Here is a 19,331-nt window from a genome sequence, read left to right on the forward strand (position 1 = left end):
TGGCCATTCAAAGTTACAACGGCTCTGGAAAAAAAGTGATTTATGACCAGAGTTTGCACTTATGACCGTGGCAGCATCCAGGTGATCAAAACTCACAACACTTGGCAACTGACCCGTATTTATGCCATTTCCAGTGTCCCAGGTCATGTGATCTTCTTTTGATGAGCAAAGTCAATGGGGGAAGCCAGATTTATTTATTTATTTTATTTTAATTCCATTTATATCCCGCCCTTCTCCGAAGACTTAGGGCGGCTTACAAGCTTAGCAGTAGCCTTCATTCTATGTATATGCCTGCTTATTAGGGCTTTCACACACACCTCCAAGCGGCATTATTACAAAGTCAGCTTAATTGCCCCCAACAATCTGGGTCCTCACTTAACAACCTCATGATTCACTTAAGAGCGTCAGTGATTAGCTTAACAACCATGGCCAAATGATGGCAAAAAGGGGCACGATTCACTTAACTGTTTTGCTTAGCATTGGAAATTTGGAGCTCAATTGTGGTCATAAGTTGAGAACATCCTGGAACCACAAATTATAAATAAGTGAAGTCTGGTTTGTGCTTCTTAGTCATACTGAGAGAGGGCAAATATCTGATGTGTGTTCCTCTTCATGACGTTATTCGTGCTGCTTTAGCTAAAGTCTGAGGTAGCAAAAGGTGGGACATCTACGTATCATCCTGAGAATTGTAAGCTGTAAGACAGAGGTTCGCAAACTGTGGGCTGCGGCCCAGTATTGGGCCGTGAGCTGCTGGCCGTTGGGCTGAGGGACAGGCTGGCCAGTGTGCACAGGTGTGCGTGCACATCCCCCCACTCGCACTAGCTGTGCAGCCACGGGGCACAAAAACAGGACGCCGTACCGCAGGGTGCATAAACAGGCTGCTGCCGTGCCTTAGGCTGTGAAAACGGGACGCCGCGCCGCCGTGTCATGCAAAAATGGGCCGACGCCGTGCCTTGGGCTGCAAAAGGGACACCGCAGGGCGCAAAAACAGGCTGCTGCGCTGTGCAAAAGCAGCTGGACGCCGCACCTCAGTGTGCGAAAACAGCCGACATCGCACTGCGCGGGGCACAGAAACAGGGCACTGTGCCGCACAAGAATGGGGCAAGGCTTAGCAAGACTCACTTAACAAATTTCTCACTTTGCAACATAAATTTTTGCAAATTTTGATGTATAAAATTCTTTAGGGTCCTGGTGTAAATGAGCCCCTAAGGTGAAAGTTATTTCTGAAGGAGAGTTAAAATCAGTTTCTTGTGCTTAACTTGAAAATGAATTCATCACTTTGACCAAAATTCAAGTTGTCTGTTCACCAGCAATTTACTAGTTCTTGGAGTGCTTGATTATTCACATTGAACTTCTGTTGCACAAAACATTCTATCATTTTCTTTAATATATATATATATATATATATATATATATATATATATATATATATATATATATATATATATATATATATATATATATGTATATATATATATGTATATATATATTTGTGTAAATTACTAACAAAGAATTTAAAGGGAAACTGAGATGCATTTCTAACTCTTTAGTCTTCATCAGTCAGCTATACCCTTCTGAGATTCGAACCTGGGCTGATTGCATACAAGGCAGTGTTATGCAATCAGCCCAGGTTCGAATCTCAGAATGGTATAGCTGACTGATGAAGACTAAAGAGTTAGAAATGCATCTCAGTTTCCCTTTAAATTCTTTGTTAGTAATTTACACAAATATATGAACTGTCCAGTGTGACTACAGCCTGTTCGATGGCCTTCAAGATAGGCTGAAAACAGGAAATAAAGATTTGCTCCATGTTTGGGGCCTAGCAAGGTAATCTAAATAGTTAACATTTGAAAGATATATATATATATATATATACACATACATACACACACACACACATATATATATATATATATAAGTTAGGGACCACTGCGGTGGGAAGGAAGGTAACAGCGTTCTGTGTGCCTTTGGCGTCTAGTCATGCCGGCCACATGACCACGGAGACGTCCTTGCACAAGTGCTGGCTCTTCAGCTTTGAAACGGAGATGAGCACCGGCCCCTAGAGTCGGAAACGACTAGCACGCACGTGCAGAGGAACCTTTACCTTTTTTTATATATATTTCACCTTAACAAATAACGTCGTGTATGTTTTTGTGACTTAGAATCTGTGCAAACAGTTACAATTGATAAAACAAGTGCTAGCAATTCCCTAAAAATTCTTCCCTATTCTTAGGCGTTACTATATTACACGACTGCATTCCTGTTTAAAGCTCAGCAGATGAAAAAAGAATTGAGTGTCAGAAAATTGTGTACATTCCTGTGCCTTAAATCTCACTCTCATTTGGCTCCCAGTTACATGATCAATTTTTAATCAGCAGTAGCTCCAATAATTTTTCTGAACGCAGTAAAAAATTGGGTAGCTCATCCTAAAGTGCTCCCCCCCCCGTATTAGCTTGTCCTTAATTTTGGAAATAAATGGTTCATGGTGTGTCAGTGAGAAAGCCATTATAGTTCACATAAAGAAAAAAGTTACAGAGGAAAGGAGAGAGAAATATTCCTTTGTAGAAGAGATACGAAGTGGAAAAGGGATTCGGAGCCGTTAAAGAAGTAACAGTTCGGAACATTTTAATTACAGAGATTGAGGAGGTTATCAACAAAATATAGAGCAGAAAAGATCTATCCAACCATGACTGGAGAAAAGGAAGAAAATGTGAAAAAGAACAGATATAAAGATATACTGCCATGTAAGTCGCAATCTCTTCTTTTTAATAATGTTTTTCATTGTTTAACATTTACCGTCTTACACATAGATGAATTAGATGGTAATCATTTTTGGAAATGAATATTTTTCCTAAGCTTTTTCATCTGCCTATATTAATGCTTCTCTCTGTTTTGCTGTACTTGCATCTTCTATTTAAAAAAACTTATCTCCAGTGTGGAAAGAAATATATTAAGTTTCGTGGCCAAACTAATGTAGCAAAAGTGGTTTGTCTGAATCATCAAACATGGTATTTATTGATAGATATGCCCATCTAAAGGTAAAGGGACGCGGTGGCTCAGTGGATCCTGTTCTCCTGCAGTCATAGCATTTTAAATAATGATAATTGCCTGTTGTTGGTTTTTTACTGCTTTTTATCTTCTAATAAATACAACAAAATAAAGAAATACTTTCCTTCACTGCCTATTGTGTGATTAGATTAGCAGGATGCTAAGACTGCAGACAGTCTTTGATTTAGGACTGTTCCTTTAATGACTGTTCAAAGTTATAATGGCCTCTGAAAAGTTGCTTTATAGAATGCATTTCCAGCCATGATAAAATGTCACATTTTTATGTCATTACCATTTGCATTTACAACCCATTGCCATGTGATCACCTTTTGCAATCTTTTTTTCCAACCTCCCTAGAAAGTCAGTTGGGACGCCAACAGAGGGGAGGGAGCTGAAATTGCCCATGGGTTGCAGGAATGGAGCTGAAATCTTCAGTTGATGCCTCACAGCTGATTTCCCCTCCATGCACAACGAAAAGGGGAAGAATCTATTGTGGGACTGCAGGAACAGAGCTGAATTCCTAAAGACTTCTGTTCCTGCAGCCACCCCAAAGGATTTCCCCTCTGTGTATGGAAAAAAGGGGAAGTCCCTTCAGCAGGCTGAGAACAAAAGGGCTGCCTGCTGGAAGGATTTCAGCTCCACATGGAGTTGGAATCCTTTAGCAGCAGTCCAATTAATGATCTGGGAGAGAGCTTAATGACTGCAACCAGAAGTGCCGGGATTGTGGTTGTTGAGTGAAGGAGTCAGGCGGCTGTTTCGCCTAACAGTTGCGTTGCTCAGCAGCCAAGATTAAGGTGTCAATCATATTCTTACTTTGAGGACTACTTGGACACATATCTAGAGTTAGCTAAAAGAATTGAGTTGAACTCCACGATATTTAAGAGGACAACTCTAAGCATTTCATGTTCTAGGGCTCATTTGCCTCTTTTCCTTACCGCAGCCCAGGGTGTTCTTAAAAAGACACATACCCACACCCCTGAGGTTAGTGATCTTTGAAATAAAATGGAGGTGCATTTCACTAATCCAAGATATTGGTTGTCTGAAGTGAGATATAGCACAGCTCCTGCTCATTGCACACACAGAGAGTAGACTGGATTTCTTCAATTCTACCGCTAGGGTTGTGTTATCCTGTGAATTTAAGAATAACACGCTAACTTACAAGGGTACAAAGCAAGTTGTGTTGTAAAGCTTTTCTGTTCCCCCAACATAGGGTGAAACAGCCGAGGGCTGTCGCTAATATTTCCCCATCCTCAAATCTGCTGCTTCTATAGTTGATTCTATGGTGTAATGGATTTTGGATGGTTGACATTCAAAGCATTTGTGGAAGTGACTAATCAGGACAGGGAGTCCTTGAATTGCGACCACAGTTGAGCCCAAAATGTCTGCTGTTAAGGGAGACATTTGTGAGGCGGGTTTTGCCCCCATTTCACGACCTTTCCTGCCACGGTTGTAAAGTGAATCACTGCAGTTGATAAGTTAGTAACCCCGTTGCTAAGTGAATCTGGCTTCCCCGTTGACATTTGCTCGTCAGACGGTCACACAAGGGGATCACGTGACCCCCCCCCCCAGGACACAGCATCCGTCATAAATATGAGACAGTTGCCAAGCGTCTGGATTTGGATTGCGCGACCGTGGGGACATCGAGAGGTCGTGACTGTGAAAAATGGTCATTCGTCATCCTTTTCAGTCTGTTTTAACTTTTAATGGTTACTGTTGTAAGTCTATAGGTCTATAGCAGGGGTAGGCAACCCTGGCTCTTTTGTGACTCGTGGACTTCAACTCCCAGAATTCCTGAGCCAGCATGGGGAACTATGGCTCCTTTATGGCTTGTGGACTTCAACTCCCAGAATTCCTCAGCCAGCCATGCTGAGGGAAAAGAGAGAGGTTTCCAAGCTGAGCCATGCTGGCTCAGGAATTCTGGGAGTTGAAGTCCACGAGTCATAAAAGAGCCAAGGTTGCCTACCCCGGTCTATATTCTGTAGAACTACAGGTAGTCCTTGACTTACTACCACTCGTTTAGCGACCGTTTGAAATTACAACGCCACTAAAAAAAGTGACCCGACCTGTTTTCCACGCTTATGACCATTGCAGCCTCCTCATGGTTACATCATCAACATTCAGATGCTTGACAATTGGCTTGTGTTTAGGACAGTTACGTACTCCCGGGGTCGTGTGATCGCCGTTTGTGTCCTTCTGACAAAGTTAATGGGGACGCCAGATTCATGTAACAACCGTGTTCCTAACGTAACAATTGCAGTGGTTCACTTAACGGCTGTGGCAAGAAAGGTCATAAAACGGGGCAAAACTCACTTGACAATGGTTTTGCTTAGAGGTTTTGGGCTCAACTGTCGTAAGTCGAGGACTGCCTAAAATTAGCATTTGATCTAGGCCAGGGGTAGGCAACCTTGGCTCTTTTATGACTCGTGGACTTCAACTCCCAGAATTCCTGAGCCAGCACGGCTCAGCTTGGAAACCTCTCCCTTTCCCCTCAGCGTGGCTGGCTCAGGGATTCTGGGAGTTGAAGTCCACAAGTCATAAAAGAGCCAGGGTTGCCTACCCCTGCCCTAGGCCTAGGCCGCTTTATGACTCGTGGACTTCAACTCCCAGAATCCCTGAGCCAGCCACGCTGAGGGGAAAGGGAGAGGTTTCTAAGCTGAGCCAGGCTGGCTCAGGCATTCTGGGAGTTGAAGTCCACAAGCCATGAAGGGGCCATAGTTCCCCTATGCTGGCTCAGGAATTCTGGGAGTTGAAGTCCACAAGTCATGAAGGGGTCAAAGTTCCCCTATGCTGGCTCAGGAATTCTGGGAGTTGAAGTCCACAAACCATGAAGGGGCCATAGTTCCCCTATGCTGGCTCAGGAATTCTGGGAGTTGAAGTCCACGAGTCATGAAGGAGCCAAAGTTCCCCTACGCTGGCTCAGGAATTCTGGGAGTTGAAGTCCACGAGTCATAAAAAGAGCCAAGGTTGCCTAGGGCTAGGGAGCACACGTCTCGGCTTGTAAAGTAATTTTGTTTCCCAAAATTTGCTGTATTTCAGTTGATCACAGTCGAGTTAAACTGACGTTAAAAACTCCCCCACAAGATTCTGACTACATCAATGCAAATTTCATTAAGGTAGGTATGAATGTAATTGTATGGCCTTGTGGGATGTACGTGTGAATCCTTCAAAATACTGACTTAAATTTCTCCCCGGAGATCATCCTTGGGAGGGAAGAATTGTGTGTGATCCTGTTGAGCTTTGAATGCAAAGAAGCTGAAATCCCCCAAACCAAGGGGAGAAAACATAACCTTGTAAGCCATGAGTGGAAACAATAATTGCCAAGCTAATGTAGCAAAATTAGTCACAAAACCAGAGGAAATAAAATCTCTAATTTTAGCAACGTGTAAATAACCTGTTTGACTGACTGCAGTAAGTTGAAAGTGGATAAGAGGCCTTAATTAAGAGATTTGAATAAAGTATATTAGTAAATGTATAATTTTTAATTAATCGCCTATTAGCATGTGATACATACGTTGTAAAGTACAAGCAATTTTTGAAACCTTTTTATTTCTGCCTTTAACATGTCAGTCATAAATTAACTTGTAATTCTTCAAGAAGGCAGAATAGGATAGAATAGACTAGGAATAAGAATAGGAATAGAATAGAATAGAATAGAATAGAATAAATGGAATAGAATAGAATAGAATAGAATAGAATAGAATAGAATAAATGGAATGGAATGGAATGGAATGGAATAGAATAGAATTTAATAATAGAATAGAATAGAATAGAATAGAATAGAATAGAATAGAATAGAATAAATGGAATAGAATAGAATAGAATAGAATAGAATAGAATAAATGGAATGGAATGGAATGGAATAGAAAATATGGAATGGAATGGAATGGAATAGAATAGAATAGAATAGAATAGAAAATATGGAATGGAATAGAATAGAATAGAATAGAATAAATGGAATGGAATAGAATAGAATGGAATAGAATAGAATAGAATAGAATAGAATAGAATAGAATAGAATAGAATATATGGAATGGACTGGAATAGAATGATAACTTTATTGTCACTTTGAATGTAAACTAATCGTCATACATTAAAATGAAACTTCGTTGCATTCAGCTCTCAAAGGATCACCACCGATATACACTACATAAATATGACAAAAATAAATACAGAATTATGCATATACCCACATATATTATATGGCACAGAGAAACAACAGTCTAGTTTGGGTTATGTATACATGTAAATTACAATTAAAGTAACATCATTTGGTTTGTGTATTTATATTGTAGAAGCAATAATGTGTATTATTACTGCAGTGGAATGGAATCACCAAAGCAGCTTATTGTTATTTTTCCTAACAGATTTATTAAGCATTATGACTGAAGAGAATCAAAGCAAATACTAATTACAAACATGCACAGTAAAATGCAAAAAAAGTTTGAAAAAAAAAGAAAGTGTAACTTCCCCCTTTATTCCCCGCAAGTAAAAACAATTTTAATAGCATATCACCCTCTCTAGGTATAATATAATCTCTCTTCACCCCACAGTTTTGCTTTTTAAGCAAAAAAAAAACAAAAAAACAAAAGGCAAACATTTTGTCAGTGGTTCATTGACAGTAAAAGTCCAATAAGGGCAATCATACATAACATATTTTTTTTCTTTTAGCCCTGCTTGAATAAGCTGACTTTGTTATTCCTTAAGTTTTTAAGAACCCTACTTTTTAATCCCTTCAAAAAAAGAATCCCAGAGCTAGCTTTCTATCTGCCTTTTTCAAGCCAGGCATTTTTCAGAATGTTACATTTCCTTCCGTGTATCCAGTATGTAAAACTTGTCATTTTGTTTGTTATTTCTAATAAAATCCTTCAAGATCTTAACAGATAAACATCTTTTTTTGTTTATCCGGGAATGAAAAGTTATCCAAGTAATGCATCTCCTTTAGGGAATACTGTAGGTCATCCATCAGCTCCATTTGTGTATCCATGAGCAGCTTATATAACGGAAGATAGTTATTATGGGTTAGCATTTAGGGCTTTGGATCCTTGCATCTGTAGTGTCTTTTCCTCAAAAATCAGACGAGGCACTTCTTAACCAGCATCCTGTATCCTTTAAATGAAATCTTAAAATTGGACGTTGAATTTGTTTGCTTTTTTTAAATCAACTCTTTCACTTTAGGGATATTGAGGCCAATACGAAAAGCAATCGGTTGAAGAGGAAACAATTTGTACATTTTGCAGCCTGTAGCTGGAAAGAAAACTTAACAGTGCTCCTTGAGCGTTTGGACTGTTAACAGTGAATTTTTATGGGAGGGTTTGAAATTAACTTGTATTTCATTAATTTAAAAAAATGGTATTGGTCTAGCACAGGGGTCTTCAAACTTGGCCCTTTTATGACTTGTGGACTTCAACTCCCAGAATTCCTCAGCCAGCAAAGCTGGCTGAGGAATTCTGGGAGTTGAAGTCCACAAGTCATAAAAGGGCCAAGTTTGAAGACCCCTGGTCTAGCATTTCTTTAACTTTTCCTTTCGGCTTGAACAAGTGAGTTCGTGGAGACTTTGCATCTATGCTTAAAATTCTCCGGAGATTCTGAAGTCTATCCAGGTCATGGTTGTCCCAAAGGTGCTTTTTTCAAGAGGCAGCTGGACTTCCTTGTTTTTCTCTGAAGACGTTTCGCTTCTCCTCCAAGGAGCTTCTTCAGCTCTGACTGGATGGTGGGGAGCGGAAGGATTTATACTCCTTGCAGACAGCTGATCATTTGCCTTCTTTTAGGAAGCCGTTGAGGTCACCTGGAGGATTGTCTGTGTCCTCAGGGTGACCTGAGTGGTGCAAATGGGTGTGTGGAGCCTTCTTGGAACTGTTGAAAGGACTGTGTGGTAGACCGGAGATAGATGATGTTGCATCCTTTGGGACTCTCTAAAACAGGGGTGTCAAACTCAATTTCACTGAGGGCCGCATCAGCATTGCCATTGCCCTCAGGGGGTCGGGTGGGTATGGCCAGGGTGGGCGTGGCCTACTGGGTGGGCGTGGCTAGAGTGCGTATGGCCTGCTGGGTGGGCATGGCCAGCTCTACATGGTTCGCATCAAGGGTGCCTATGGGAGCCTGGGCAGGAGTGGGACAGATCTGAGGGTCTCTGGCAGGAGGAGGGTCTCTGGGCCAGGGCCAAGGCAGTGGGGGCCGTTCCCTCACTGTTTCCAGGATGGCTTCACGGGCCGGATCTGGCCCCCGGGCCTTGTGTTTGACATGTCTGCTCTAAAAGGATGCAAATGAACAGCCGTCTGCAAGGAGTATAAATCCTTCCATTCCCCACCGTCCCAGTCAGAGCTGAAGAAGCTCCTTGGATGAGAAGTGAAACGTCTTCAAAGAAAAACACGAAAGTCCAGTTGCCTCCTGAAAAAAAAAAGCACCGTTGGGATATTTTTAAAATTCACCTTCCACTCTTTGGAACAATCGTGGACGTTTTATGCACAAACCGCCTTAGAACGCCTCTCGTTCCGTTCTTACTATTCAGTTGCCTGTTGCAATTTTAGGGAGTACATGGACCAAAGGCCTACGTTGCTACCCAGGGACCACTAGCCAACACAGTAATCGATTTCTGGAGGATGATATGGGAGTACAATGTTGCGGTAAGTTAATGTGAAGTACTGAATCGATTATACTACGTGAAATTTTGTTTCCCTGGTTCGACTGGGGTAGAGATTGTCGCGTCCTCACATTCGGGAGCAGATTGGCCGAATGTCGATAGTGTCCCCGCCGTTCATATTTCTTTCAGATGACCTCAAGGCGAATGAGAGCAGGAGGCTTCTGGAAGGCCCGATGCTCTACAGCCGTGGTGGCGAACCTATGGCAGGGGTGCCACAGGTGGCACACAAAGAGAGCCCTCTCTCTGGGTACGCGGGCCGTCGCCCCAGTCTTAGGCCTTCAGCTGGGTTTTATAAAACATTTTCGCTTTAGGCCTCCACCTCCGTGTGCAAAAAAAAAAAGGGTTCAGTCAATCAATTTCAACTTCTCGCGGGGAAAAAAAGAATCTCGCAAAGTTGGAATTGATTGATTGAGCGTTTTAGTCCCACCCAGTCTGCCGTTACCACTGCAGCCACGCCCACTCAAAGGGCCACGCCCACCCAATGGGCCACATCCACCCAAAGGGCCACGCCCACCCGGCACCTGATGATATAAGTGGGTTTTGGGTTGCAGTTTGGGCACTTGGTCTCTAAAAGGTTCGCCATCACTGCTCTACAGGAAGTCCTCAACTTACAACAACAGGTCATTTAGTGACTGTTCAACGGTACCACGGCACTGAAAAAAAAGTGACGTATGACTGTTTTTTTCACACTTACGACCTTTGCAGCATCCCCGTGTTCCATGTGTTCAAAATCCAGACGCTTGGCAACTGACTCGTGTTTATGACGGTTTGCAGTGTCCCGGGGTTATGTGATCCCCTTTTGCGACCTTCCGACAAGCGAAGGCAACGGGGAAGCCAGATTCACGTAACAACCGGTTTATTAACTTAACAGCTGCAGGGATTCGCTTAACAACTGCGGGAGGATAGGTCATAAAATGGGGCAAAACTCAGTTAACAAATGTCTCACTTTACTAGAGAAATAAATGTTCAGCTCAATTGTGGTTGTAAGTTGAGGACTTCCTGTACCTTTTTAAGTCCAGGGGGCTGAAGATTACATTGGAACTGTCAGTTGATTCAAAATGCGACTCCCCCACATATTGGCATACAATTTTGGCAATGTTTTCTAGACCCATTTGGGTTTTTGTTTTTTTCCTCCCCAGATTATTGTAATGGCCTGTCGGGAATTTGAAATGGGAAGGGTATGTATGAGTCACATTAATTTCCTTGCCACATTTGCTGTGGGTGATAATGAAATTAAACCTTGATTTAGCAGTTTTTGATTTACTTAGCGATTTAAAAAAAAATATCCAAAGAGAAGAACGCAACTAGTTTATTAATTTTGTTTATTGACCTTAGGAAGTCTCTTTTAAATCAAATAGCACTTAGAATTGCATTGTGCCACTTCAATCACAGGTTTATAAAAATGTATATGTACCCTGCTGAATTTTAAGACAGATCCTAATGCTGCTCTAAAATTTCAAGTTTCAAAACGATTAAATGCAAAAAATGAAGAAAGTAGACTGGGAACTAAAAAGACTGGGGGGGGGCTTTATGCAGATAAAGTGTAAAATGTATGCATTCCAAAGTGTGTATATTTTTTTAAAAAAAACTGCTCATTTTGCTAACAGAAAAAATGTGAACGTTACTGGCCACCGTATGGAGAAGAAGGCACTTCCTTTGGACCATTCCAGGTTTCTTGTGTAAGTGTTTTTATGACTGATAAGTCTTTTAACGGAGTTGTAGTTTGTGCTTAATGTGCGCAGTTGTGTGAACATTGAACACATAATCCTATTTTGCTATTTTGCGTTCTTCTGCAGTTACATGAATTAATCAGTAGTGGGTTTGAAGCGTTTTTTTTTTACTTTGAGTAGATTAATGCATGAGTAGCAAAAGCAGATATTTAATTTTAATTTAATTTTAATCCAATTTATATCCCGCCCTTCTCCGAAGACTCAGGGCGGCTTACAATTTAAGCACAAACCAATGTGCTTAGCAATAGCCTTCATTCTATGTATATGCCTGCTTATTAGGGCTTTTGGGGGGGCCCCAAGCGGCATTATTACAAAGTCAGCTTAATTGCCCCCAACAATCTGGGTCCTTAAAAGTCTTGGTAATGCTGCATCGATGCATTGTTCAGACAATAACTTAGAATGAAAAAGAAATGTTTTCCATTAATAACGGAGCATTTTCCCCCCCCTCAAAATTATCCTGACAAAAAAGAGGAATTGTAGATTAGTCTTATTTACATTATAGTTTAACATGAAACCTTGCTGTGGGTTATCTCTTGACCTGGCCTCTCTTGTCGACTCTGATGCGACTAGAAAATTAGCAGATTTTATTTCCATTTTTTTAAAACTGCCACAGTTCGATGATTTGCACAAATCTGGATAGACTGGTCAACCTATGAGCCAAATTTACTGTCGCTTTTGTCAAGCTTCCTAAACCACGATTTGAAGTTGGCTCTTGGGTGAGTGTGTCAAAGTGGGCAAAGTCTTAAATCTGCTTTCTTTTTCTGTTTAGGAAAGTGAACAGGTCAGAACAGATTACTACATTAGAACCCTGCTAATTGAATATCAGAATGTAAGTAGATAAAAAAAAATACATCTCTTTCTCCAATTAAGCTAAACACGGTATAATTCTTATTTCGGTTAACCCTTGTGTGGAATTGCTTTTGTTCTTGGTAGCTTGTGAGTGGAATAATGTTGGTGAACAGTCGGCAGGTAAATTCTGTTCAGCTTCCGAGAATAGGCATTTGAGATTTGAGATCCTGCAGGAATTGTGAATGATTCGTCACTTTGAAGAAGAGACTGGACAGCCGCTTGTCTGGAACGGTAGAGGGCCTCCTGCCGGAGCAGGGGGCTGGACTAGATGACCTCGGAGGTCCCTTCCAACTCGATTATTCTGTTATTCTGAGTGTCTCAGACCCCCGAGAAATGATAAAATGTTCCTTTTTTTTGTTCCTCGTTACCTGCCGCTTTTTTTTTTCTTTTTCATTTTTATAAATAGTTGTGCTTTTAGCTGTACAGTGTCCCCTTTTCAGGTAAAGCGGCGGGGGGGGGGGAAACGAGAAGAGGGCAGCGTGCTATTTGACTTATTTATGTCTGGTAGTTTGGAAGGACTAAGGTAAGGTGTCCTGTTTTTTTCACTCGAAACAAGGCAGGAAGAATCTGAGGCAAGCTTTCCTTTAGCTAAAGAAAGACTTAATGACTAACAGTAATAGCCTTAGGGCAAAATGCCAGTGTAGTCACTGGACTAACAATGAGAATGAAAAGCTAAGCAGTTGCAAATGAGAGGATGCTTCTTGGGTAGACCCCCCCCCCCACTCCCCACCCCCCAGCAGGGGGTGATGGAAACAGAGGAGCTTCCAAGTCATGTAGAGCAGGGGTCCTCAACCTTTCGGGGACCGGGGACCGGTTCCTTGGAGAGAGGCTTTTCCGCAAACCAGAGCGGGCTTGGTTTCATGTCCTGCCTGCATCCCACGGATGGGGCTTTGCTTGTTTGCGCGGACCGGTTTCTAACATGCCGCGGACTGGTGTCGGTCCGAGGATTTGGGGACCCCTAACGTAGAGGGATTGCCTCAGCTATTTGGATTTTTTATTTTTTTTATTTTTTATTTTTTGGATCTCGACTTTCACGCGATAACCCCTTCACTTACTAAGAATTCTGGGGAATTGGCTGACTGGGGAATTCTGGGGGTTGGAAGTCCACAGGTCTTAAAGAGGCCAAAGTTGGACCTGTCGGATTGAGATGTTTGACCTCGCAGTTTTACAGGCAGGTTTCCAGTTGAATATTAAACCTGGTGCTTTTTTACCAAACCTACGTTGTTGTTTCCCCCCCCCCCCAAGTGCAGTTCTTTAATTTATTTTGATAGACTATTATTGCATAGTATCCCAAATATAGATATATATATATAAGTTGGAGAGCGTTTTTTTTTTAGGTTCTGTCTTTCTCCCGTTATTGTAAAACTCAAAAGAGAGCCTCCAGCAGATGTTCCAACTAAATCAGACTTAAGCAATTGATGCCAAGCTATTTATACGAGTTCCTTGAGTGTGGCACAATTACCCACGGCTAGTGAGAAATTTGAGAAAAAGTAACACGCTTAAAAAGGAATGGGTTTTTTTACAAACAATGCGACATCCTTCTCATCCCTCAGGAATCACGAAGAGTCTACCAGTTTCATTATGTCAACTGGCCTGACCATGATGTTCCTTCATCCTTTGATTCTATTTTGGACATGATCAGTTTAATGAGAGAGTATCAGGAACATGAAGATGTTCCTATCTGCATACACTGCAGGTATGTTTGTTTTTTTCATCGGGATTATTTCAGGAGTTCCAGTGACTCACCGTAGGAAATATTTGAATAGTTTTTCATTCCCTTTATTAAGAAAAGGCTTTCCCAGTTCCTTTTCATATTTTTTAACGTCTGGTAAACTGAAAAATTGTAAGTCCCACACATACATTAAAAAGGTAAAGGTAAAGGTTCCCCCGCACATGCGTGCTAGTCGTTTCCAACTCTAGGGGCCGGTGCTCATCTCCGTTTCAAAGCCGAAGAGCCAGCGCTTGTCCGAGGACGTCTCCGTGGTCATGTGGCCGGCATGACTAGACGCCAAAGGCGCACGGAACGCTGTTACCTTCCCACCGTAGTGGTCCCTATTTTTCTACTTGCATTTTTACGTGCTTTCGAACTGCTAGGTGGGCAGAAGCTGGGACGAGTAACAGGTGCTTACTCTGCTACACGGCATTCGACCCGCCAAACTGCCGACCTTCTGATTGACAAGCTCAGCGTCCTAACCCACTGAGCCACCGTGTCCCCTTACACATAAATTATGGGAATATAAATAAAGCTGTATTAGTTAGGTGTCCCAGAATGCCACAAAATTAGAAACATTTTGGGTAATAGATTTGTTGGGATAGTTAGTATGTATTTTCTACGCTTATTTCCTGTGGCATCCTTTGTATTTGTGCGTGGTTTGCTTGCTACACAGTAGCAGATGGGAAAGCACTCCAGAGGGGCATTACCATCGCCCAGAGGATTATTGGCTGACCTCGCTTCTCTCTCTCCCCCCCCCCCCCGACCGGGACGAACTGTACCGTTCCCATTGTCTTAGGAAAGTTCAAAACATTCTTAAAGACTCATCTCATCTCAGACATTTCTTTTTTCGAACTATTTCCATCCGGCAGACGGTACAGGATAATAAAAACATAGACAAATAGGCTGAAAAATAAGTTTTTATCCCAGAGATGTAACCATAATTAAATACCACATATAGTACAACATTGAAGTGCGATATTAGGAGCAGGGCAATGGTGAATAGAATGTGAAGGATGTGTGTATATAATGTGTGTTCTTATTTGTGATTTTTACTTGTATATAGTGTGCACTGTGGACAGCACTTAATTTCGTTGTGAGTTACACAATGACAATAAAGATTATTCTATTCCATTCCTTTCCATTCCTTGATAGTAATTACTTGATAAGGCGAGACGAGTGGCTAGAAGAGAAAGAGTGCCTTTACATAATGTTTTTCGTGCCAGATGAATTGTTCTTTTATATGTTTCCAGTTACTTTAAAAGCCATTATTTACGTCTCTTCGTTTATTTCTTTGGCTTGCAGTCTCTTTCCATTGTGAAAGTCTTTAAGTGGTGTTCTTCCCAGCCGTATTAAATAAATTGAGCTAAAAACAATACAGTATAAATTAAGAAATAGTAATGTAACACAGAGTACGTATAGACTTGGAATAATCGTCAAACTTCAGCACAGGCCAGTTTGGTCTAGTGGTTAAGACACCAGGCTAGAAACCAGGGAACCGTGAGTTCTAGTCCTGCCTTAGCCATGAAAGCGGCTGGGTTCCTTTGGGCCAATCCCCAGGAGACTGGGAGTTCTAGTCCTGCCTTAGCCATGAAAGCGGCTGGGTTCCTTTGGGCCAATCCCCAGGAGACTGGGAGTTCTAGTCCCCCGCCCCAGCCATGAAAGCCAGCAGGTTGTCTCTGAGCCAGTCACTCTCTCTCAGCCCAACTCACCCCACAGGGTTGTTGTTATGGGGAAAATAGTAGGAGGAAGATACGTTGGCTATGTTCGCCGCCATGAGCTTTTTGTAAAAATAATAAAGGCGGGATACAAATGAACAAAATTTTTAAAAAATCATTTAGAAACCAGAGGGCACAAGGCCATAACATTTCAACCCCCTAAGACTTGACGGAGTGAAGTTATTCCTCAACTTAACGACCGCAGTGGAGCCCAAAATTTGTCTTAGTTAAGCATTTGTTAAGAGGGTTTTGTGACCTTTCTTGCCCCTGGTGTGAAACGAATCACTGCAGTCGATAAGTTAGTAACCCGGTCGGTCGTTCAAGCCAATCTGTCAGAAGGTCGCAAAAGGGGATCCCGTGACCCCGGGACACTGCAACCATCATAAATATGAACCAGCTGCCGAGCATCCGAATTTTGACCACGTGACCCGGGGGGAGGGAACGCTTTATTTTTTTTATTTTATTTTTTATTTTAATTCCATTTATATCCCGCCCTTCTCCGAAGACTCAGGGCGGCTTACAAGCTTAGCAGTAGCCTTCATTCTATGTATATGCCTGCTTATTAGGGCTTTCGCCCCCCCAAGCGGCATTATTACAAAGTCAGCTTAATTGCCCCCCACAATCTGGGTCCTCATTTTACCTACCTCGGAAGGATGGAAGGCTGAGTCAACCTTGAGCCTGGTGGGACTCGAACCTGCACTAATTGCAGGCAGCTGGTGTTACTTAAGGTGTTACTTAAGGAGGCCTTAGCCCACTGCTCCACCAAGGCTCTAGAGGTCGCAACTATGAAAAACGGTCTTAAGTCACTTTTCCTCAGTGTCCTTATAACTTTGAATGGTCACTAAACGAACTGCAGTAAGTCGAGGATGGCCTGTAAAAGTACTTCAATAGACTTCACACACACAAAAAAAAAACCACAGGAGATTTCCAAGGGGAATGCTGTGCTATCTAAGAGGGAGATTGAGAGAGAAGACTGATTTCTATGGTCCTTGGGGGTAACATTCCCTGAATGAAGGGACCTGGAGGATGTCCACACTACCAGATTTGCTGGATGGGCAAGTACTGCTGTGAGCTGATGCTTTCAGATAAATTTTGTTGTTGTTAGCAGCGAAGTCGTGTCCAGCCCATCGCAACCCCATGGACGATTTTCCTCCAGGCCTTCCTGTCCTCTACCATCTTCTGGAGTCCCTTTAAGCTCACGCCTCCTGCTTCAGTGACTCCATCCAGCCACCTCATTCTCTGTCATCCCCTTCTTCTCTCGCCCTCCACCTTTCCCAGCATTAGGCTCTTCTCCAGTGAGTCAGATAAGTATTCTGGAGTATTAAAGGTGAGAACAACACCTTGACTTACACCCTGAAGCCATCTGGCAAACAGTAGAACTCTCCAAGTATTTGATTATATGGATGGATCAGGTTTGTTGCAGTCCTTGACTTCCAACTGTTCGTTTAGTAAGCATTCAAAGTGAAAATGGCATTTAAAAAGCGACACGACCGTTGCAGCGTCCCCGCGGTCACGTGATCAAAATTCAGAGGTTTGGCAACTGACTGGTATCTATGACAGTTGCAGTGTCCAAGGGATCACGTGATTCCCTTGGGCAAACCTCCGATGGGCAGAGTCAATGGGGGAAGCCAGATTCGCATAACAACCGGGTCACTAACTGAACAACTGCAGCGATTCACTTACCGACCCTGGTGAGCAGTGTCATAAAATGGAGCAAAACTCACTTAATGAATGTTTCACTTAGCCACATAAATCTTGGGCACGCCTCTGGAAGTACACATGTTTGTATGCGTTACACTTTATTTGAACAGGTTGGATGCCACCCAAGAATTCTTGGATAGAATAAAAATGCAGCATGTTTACAAAATGAACATGTGGAGTTTTATTTAAATCTGCTTTCCACAAACTGTGTGTGTCTCCTTTTTCTTTTTGTGTTACACAGCGCAGGATGTGGACGAACTGGAGCCATCTGTGCGATAGATTACACATGGAATTTGTTGAAAGCCGGGGTAAGGAGGATTTAGAGCAATCGACTTGCTGAAAAACTAGGTCATCTTATGCAAGTGATTAGAGCTTTATAGAAGAAATAATCAGTTGAACTGCCATCAGCGAAACTGAAAGATAATTTGGAGAAAAAGCAGATGGCTTACTGCTGTCGGGGAAGAAAGGAAAGGCAGTTTTAATTGTTGAAGTGTAGAGTGTTGCAACACAGCAAAAAAAATGAAAAATTAAGCAGTTTGTAAAATGTATTATAGAGAACGTTTGAAATTAAGTTTCTCCCGTGGAAAAATCCATTGCTCGTTTTTCTGTTGCAGAAAATTCCAGAGGAATTCAATGTATTTAATTTAATTCAAGAAATGAGGACTCAAAGGCATTCTGCTGTGCAGACTAAGGTAATCTTGTCTTCAGAACGATGCGGTGTAAAGGATTTCGGTGGGGGGAACAGCGTCTATTCCAATGAGCTAAATTAATCCTTGTCTTTATCCCACGCACCTAGGAACAGTATGAACTTGTTCATAGAGCCATAGCACAGTTATTTGAGAAACAGTTGCAAAAATACGAGAGCTGTGCAGCCTGGAAAATTGCAGACGGATTGGTATGTGGCTTAAGTCATAGTTTTGTTTATTTTAAATATTTTGAAACCGTATCATTTCCACGAGTTGAATTACCTTTGCTCTGTTTTAGCCTCGTTTCCTTTCCCGGTTAGCAGCTTTTGAAAATACTGTGAGTGCACAAATCAACTTCCAGCTGCGTTGGACCCAGTTTAATCACAATCTTAAGCCCTGCAGAATGCTACCATTATTTTCTCTTTTTCTCTTTCGACTTTTCTTGTTAAAATTCCCCACACGGGCTCTTTTGAACTCGGTCTGCAGCAATTGTGTATGTGACACTTCTGAGACACCAAGGTTTTGATACTGACCTAGCCAGCGCTAAGTAACATCCCCAGCCAGGAATTCTGGCAGTTGAAAGTCCACAAATCTGAAAGTTTTCCAAGTTGGGGAGACCCCTGATTTAGATCACCCAACCTACTTCACTTTACTAGCTTTGTTTTGAAGGCCTCTTGTACATAACCTATTAATCGGAACTGGCCTTGATACTTGGTACAATCTTTAATTTGTACTTTGTATTGAGTAAGTCAAAATAAAACTGGGTCTGACTTCTGCAGTCGCTGCCTGGGTGCCAGTTTTCAATTTTCGACAAATAGTAAATCCATCCTATCCAGAACAAAGTTCAAAACACACATACCGGGGCACACTGTAATTGTAGGGTCTGTTCTGGTCTGTCTCATTTTACCTGCCTTTGCTCAAATTTCTTAGACACATTTTATTTCTAGACATCAGCCGTTTCAAAGGCAGTTGTGCAATATCCAATTTCAGTGAGTAACTGGAGCAAAGTAACCACAGGCAGACAAAGCGTTGGTTTGCAAACTGAAACTGACTTACGAGTGACCACATAAATGAGTTCTTAAAAGCTTCTGAATTTCTCTAGTCTCAGACATGAACACTTGGACTCTGATGAAGGCTTCTCACGCTTTAGTCATAAGTTAATACGTTTGTGCCATGCTGAAATTTCCCATGACATGCTTTAATGTCAGTACTTTTGAATAAAAACAACAACCCCTAAGCACCGTTTTC

At 42.0% G+C, this 19,331-nt stretch overlaps 1 protein-coding gene across 3 annotated transcripts in view; it reads left to right on the forward strand.

Moving 5' to 3' along the window:
• PTPN12 (protein tyrosine phosphatase non-receptor type 12) overlaps positions 1–19,331 on the forward strand; it is a 53,588-nt gene that overhangs the window by 19,106 nt on the left and 15,151 nt on the right. For all 3 annotated transcript variants that reach the window (XR_014492917.1, XM_083366262.1, XM_083366263.1), the window contains exons 2-11: positions 2,636–2,744; positions 6,085–6,161; positions 9,576–9,671; positions 10,828–10,866; positions 11,296–11,367; positions 12,188–12,247; positions 13,821–13,963; positions 17,639–17,705; positions 18,012–18,089; positions 18,194–18,292. Coding sequence is in view for 2 of the 3 variants with exons in the window: in XM_083366262.1 (XP_083222388.1) it covers positions 2,636–2,744; positions 6,085–6,161; positions 9,576–9,671; positions 10,828–10,866; positions 11,296–11,367; positions 12,188–12,247; positions 13,821–13,963; positions 17,639–17,705; positions 18,012–18,089; positions 18,194–18,292 (840 nt within the window). In the remaining variant the exon portion in view is untranslated. The remainder of the gene's footprint in view (positions 1–2,635; positions 2,745–6,084; positions 6,162–9,575; positions 9,672–10,827; positions 10,867–11,295; positions 11,368–12,187; positions 12,248–13,820; positions 13,964–17,638; positions 17,706–18,011; positions 18,090–18,193; positions 18,293–19,331) is intronic.

The sequence above is a fragment of the Vipera ursinii genome (genome assembly GCF_947247035.1).
Source record: "Vipera ursinii genome assembly, chromosome: 6".
NCBI lineage: Eukaryota > Metazoa > Chordata > Lepidosauria > Squamata > Viperidae > Vipera > Vipera ursinii.